Source organism: Pecten maximus, unplaced genomic scaffold, assembly GCF_902652985.1.
Source record: "Pecten maximus unplaced genomic scaffold, xPecMax1.1, whole genome shotgun sequence".
Lineage (NCBI taxonomy): Eukaryota > Metazoa > Mollusca > Bivalvia > Pectinida > Pectinidae > Pecten > Pecten maximus.
In genome coordinates, this window is record NW_022979824.1 from 2,343 (window position 1) to 7,704 (window position 5,362).

At 32.8% G+C, this 5,362-nt stretch overlaps 1 protein-coding gene across 1 annotated transcript; it reads right to left on the reverse strand.

The window, feature by feature from the left end:
- Window positions 1-1,245: 1,245 nt before the first annotated feature.
- On the reverse strand, window positions 1,246-4,346 carry LOC117319229. Its single transcript, XM_033874060.1, has 3 exons — window positions 4,232-4,346; window positions 3,841-3,960; window positions 1,246-3,202 (listed from the first exon to the last, which is right to left on the reverse strand). The coding sequence occupies exons 1-3, from the start codon at window positions 4,287-4,289 to the stop codon at window positions 2,964-2,966; spliced, it is 417 nt and encodes a 138-aa protein (XP_033729951.1). The 5' UTR covers window positions 4,290-4,346; the 3' UTR covers window positions 1,246-2,963.
- Between the last annotated feature and the right edge of the window lie 1,016 nt (window positions 4,347-5,362).

Consider the following 5,362-nt stretch of genomic DNA (forward strand, 5'->3'; position numbering starts at 1 on the left):
GACACATTTTTGTGTATTATGATGCATCAGTATGCTAACTACGAAAACTAGAAGCCATCCATATTTTTTTCATTGTCTATCGCAAATGAACTGGTTTGCAACGCTAGTCGTGAGGCGAAATGACCATCATATTTGATAAGGAAAATTCGTGATAAATGGTAATGTCACATGGAAAAAACTGATATATATAAGTTAAAAAGAATAATAAGTATATACTCAACCGTTTTCGTTACGAATTTTGCGCAAAAATGGTCAAATACTGATACAATTCAATTCAAGGTCATTGAAGGTTGTTGGGGCTTTTTGACTATCTAGGTGTAAATTTATTCCATTTTGATTTATAAATCGACAAGTTTACTCCAAAAATGACTTTTACATAAATATTGGTACTCTATCCAATTCTTTATGATTATAACCAACATGAGGTAATTCAAAAGTTAGTACATGTAATATGCCCCTAAACTAAAGTTATCCTGATCATTATGATTCAGTTAATTTAGCAATAGGAAAGAAAACCTCTATCCTAAAAACAAAAATAAAATTGCCATCTTCAATAAATCACACCAGCATTTAAAATGTCACACCAATGACAATCAACAATTTTACCAAAAAAATACCACAACAATCTGGTACTACATAATACTAATAATAATTCATAGAATAGTTAATTTCTTTCTGACAACAAATTTCCCCCCACAAAACACCAATTAAAAGATTAAAAACATCAATCACCAGGCTATATCATACGATACTACAATTCTTTTTAAACCCACTCGAAATAGATCTGATGAACATGATACAATCAATCCATGGACAGATGTGGTATTGATAATCCATGGACAATGTGGTACTATTAATCCATGGATAATGTGGTACTAATAATCCATTGATAATGTAGTATTGATAATCCATGGATAATGTGGTACTAATAATCCATGGATAATGTGGTTCCACAACTATTCAACAATATGTTAAAAGTCACAAATAATAGTCCAAACAATAATCCATGGACAATGTGGTACTAATAATCCATGGATAATGTGGTATTGATAATCCATAGACAATGTGGTACTAATAATCCATGGATAATGTGGTATTGATAATCCATGGATAATGTGGTTTGACAACTATTCTACAATATGTTATAAAACATCAAATAATAATCTATAGATAATGTGGTACTAATAATCTATAGATAATGTGGTTTGATAACTACTCTACAATATGTTAAAAGTCACAAATAATAATGGATAATGTGGTATTGATAATCCATGGATAATGTGGTACTAATAATCCATGGATAATGTGTTTCGACAACTATTCTACAATATGTTAAAAGTCAGATAATAGTCCAAACAATAATCCATGGATAATGTGGTATTGATAATCCATGGACGATGTGGTACAAATAATCCATGGGTAATGTGGTTCGACAACTATTCTACAATATGTTAAAAGTCAAATAATAGTCCAAACAATAATCCATGGATAATGTGGTATTGATAATCCATGGACAATGTGGTACAAATAATCCATGGATAATGTGGTTCGACAACTATTCTACAATATGTTAAAAGTCATCAATAAAAGCCGAACAATAATCCATGAATAATGAGGTACCAAAAATTCTTGGATAATGTGGTGTTAATAATCCATGGACAATGTGGTATTGATAATCCATGGATAATGTGGTACTAATAATCCATGGATAATGTGGTTGGATAACTACTCTACAATATGTTAAAAGTCACAAATAAAAGTCCAAACAATAATCCATGGATAATGTGGTACCAAAAATCCATGGATGTTTTTCCAAAAATCCTTGGATAATGTGGTATTGTCAATCCATGGATAATGTGGTACTAATAATCCATGGATAATGTGGTTCGACAACTATTCTACAATATGTTAAAAGTCATCAATAAAAGCCAAACAATAATCCATGGATAATGAGGTACCAAAAATCCTTGGATAATGTGGTATTATTAATCCATGGATAATGTGGTTCGACAACTATTCTACATTATGTTATAAGTCACAAATAATAGTCCAACAATAATCCATGGATAATGTGGTATTGATAATCCATGGACAATGTGGTACTAATAATCCATGGATAATGTGGTATTGATAATCCATGGATAATGTGGTTAGACAACTATTCTACAATATATTAAAAGTCAAATAATAGTCCAAACAATAATCCATGGATAATGTGGTATTGATAATCCATGGACAATGTGGTACAAATAATCCATGGATAATGTGGTTCGACAACTATTCTACAATATGTTAAAAGTCATCAATAAAAGCCGAACAATAATCCATGAATAATGAGGTACCAAAAATTCTTGGATAATGTGGTGTTAATAATCCATGGACAATGTGGTATTGATAATCCATGGATAATGTGGTACTAATAATCCATGGATAATGTGGTTGGATAACTATTCTACCATATGTTAAAAGTCACAAATAATAGTCCAACAATAATCCATGGATAATGTGGTATTGATAATCCATGGACAATGTGGTACTAATAATCCATGGATAATGTGGTATTGATAATCCATAGACAATGTGGTACTAATAATCCATGGATAATGTGGTTCGACAACTATTCTACAATATGTTATAAGTCATCAATAAAAGGCAAACAATAATCCATGGATAATGAGGTACCAAAAATCCTTGGATAATGTGGTATTATTAATCAATGGATAATGAGGTTCGACAACTATTCTACATTATGTTATAAGTCATCAATAAAAGGCAAAAAATAATCCATGGATAATGAGGTACCAAAAATCCTTGGATAATGTTGTATTATTAATCCATGGATAATGAGGTTCAACAACTATTCTACATTATGTTATAAGTCATCAATAAAAGGCAAAAAATAATCCATGGATAATGACAAGGCGCCAAAATATCATAATTGGCGACTGGATTTACAAAAAATGTCACTTTGAGCTCTTAAACATCCTCATCACTTTTTTCTTTATGGTCTCCCAGTTTCTCTTATGTATAAAACCATGTTGCTTCCTGCTCCTACTAATCGCAGAGTTGCATTCCTTCATGCCTGGATTCTTCTTCGATGAAAAATTAACTTGGAATAATTGTAGAAGTTCTTGTTCTTCCTCTGATGTCCAAGCTTTACGTGTTTCGTTACATTTCCTCTTTTTTGCTTTCGAGGGCTCGTCTATTAAGATAAAATATTCAAATACTAATTCAATTGATAACTCCTATAAACATAAAACGCACCTGCAATAAATGTTTTCAGCATAATTACACCTATATTATATAACAAGGCACTACAAATGATAAACAAATACTTTCATTTATAAATCAATAAAACCCAACAACCCACATAATTCAAGGTTTTTTGAAAAAACATAGAACATAGGTTGACCTAATTTAGTTCGGAGTTCTGAACTACTTCATATCAGCATTGATATCAAAACCTGTGGATAAAGGTGAATCAAGGGAGCCCAATATAGAGGTTCATTTACAAGGAAATGTGCGATAGAGGCAAGTTGCAGTGGTTAGTGCACCAGACTTGTGATCCAAGAGTACCGGGTTCGAGCCCCAGCCGTTGCGACTCGGTTATTCATATGTTGCATCTTATATATCAATCAGACCAACGACAATATTTTTGCAAGTATATTTTTTGCGTGGTTAAAATTTACGTGTTTAATTTTTAGCAGTCAAGACCACCCGCAAATTTGCTAAATTATAGACTACTGCAAAGATTTCCCTATTTACAGTATAATGTCATTATTATTTTATATTATTACTGGTTCTAGAAATGGATGGCCTTCAATCTCGGTTTCACTGTACCTTCAATGTATTCTTCAATCCCCCAAGATTCTTCTTCTTCTATCTCAAAAGTAGAAGCAGATGAAGTAGCAGCAGATGAAGTAGAAGCAGATGAAGTAGCAGCAGATGAAGAAGCAGCTTCTATAAAATGCAAAAGTAGTAATTTTTATTCTGCCAACTTTTACATATTGTTAAACAATTTTGGTAGTGAATATTTTACAGATTAAGCCAAAAAATATATACCATACGGGCCATGTTTAATTTCTACAGAATTTTGAAAAAATCATAAATTTATGTATGTACCATGCGATCAAGACACAAGAGTTAAACAAGCCCCCAAAATGGGTAAAAACACCACTGTCCAGATACCCTAAAGCTTTAAAAGCAGAAAAAGTTCAATGTGTACAGATACCTTGTTGTTCTTGATTTCTCTGGGCATTCGGTGGTTCTTGTATCCCCTGATTATTCATAATATCTGAAATTTAATTATCACAAATTTACAAATTTAAACAAATTTGAAATTTGTGAAGGTATAGAAAAAAGATAACAAAACAGCAAGACAGAGCTCCATATAACTTTTTGAACAAAGGGGTAACTCCCTTATTCTTTTAAGATGGTGTAATCTTCACCCCTAAGTTTGACCATGGTGGGGTACAGCTGTATTTTCTGAGAGATATTTGGTTATACCGACAGTCACTGGTGATATTATTGTACATTCTCCGAATCTGTACACCAATATTTCAACAGCGAAGTTATTTGAATGTTTATAATACAAAGACGTATCAAAACCAGGAATCTCCTTTAATTTAAATTTTCGATCAATTAACATCAATTAAAAGACTGCAATAGGCCTACATATCAGTATATATCGGGCCAGATTTCAGGTCAATTGTAGAAACAGAGACGTAGAGACAATCGTTTTTAACTTGAAAGTGTAGTATGCGTACCCTTGGTTTTGAATGCGTAATCCTTACGCATATAGCCTGTGGTTCCCTATTCTCGCGGAGGTTAACGGAAATTGGCAGCAGCATCGGTTAAGTGTCGTAAATTTTACTACAAACATATTTTTTAAATGGTAGGCATTGTGCTTGTTGCCGACAATCCTACTTGCAAATTTGATCCAGCAAAAGTACCAACCAAAATTTCGTCATGTTGGGGTTATGTTCTCCTATTCTAGCGACACATTGTAATTCAGTACAGGTCTTTAAGTTTGCTATGTCAACGGCCATCCAACTTAACCCCAAGTAGTACAGGATTGTATGATAATGTCTTGCTACTCCAACACAATAAGGTTGCTTTAAGAAAGTGTGGGGTGAAAGAAAACTTGTGCCCACCCCTCCCCGAATTCAATTATTAAACAGGACATTTCTTTGGACATAGACACAATGGTCATAGCCACATCAGACCCATACAGCAATTTTATTATTATAGTTTTATACTATTAATCTAATATGGCCCTTTCCCGAGGGAAATGTTCTCCTATAGTGTTGTCTGGCAGGTATAGGCAAGGGGACTATACCCCATTAGATTTAGCACATTACAT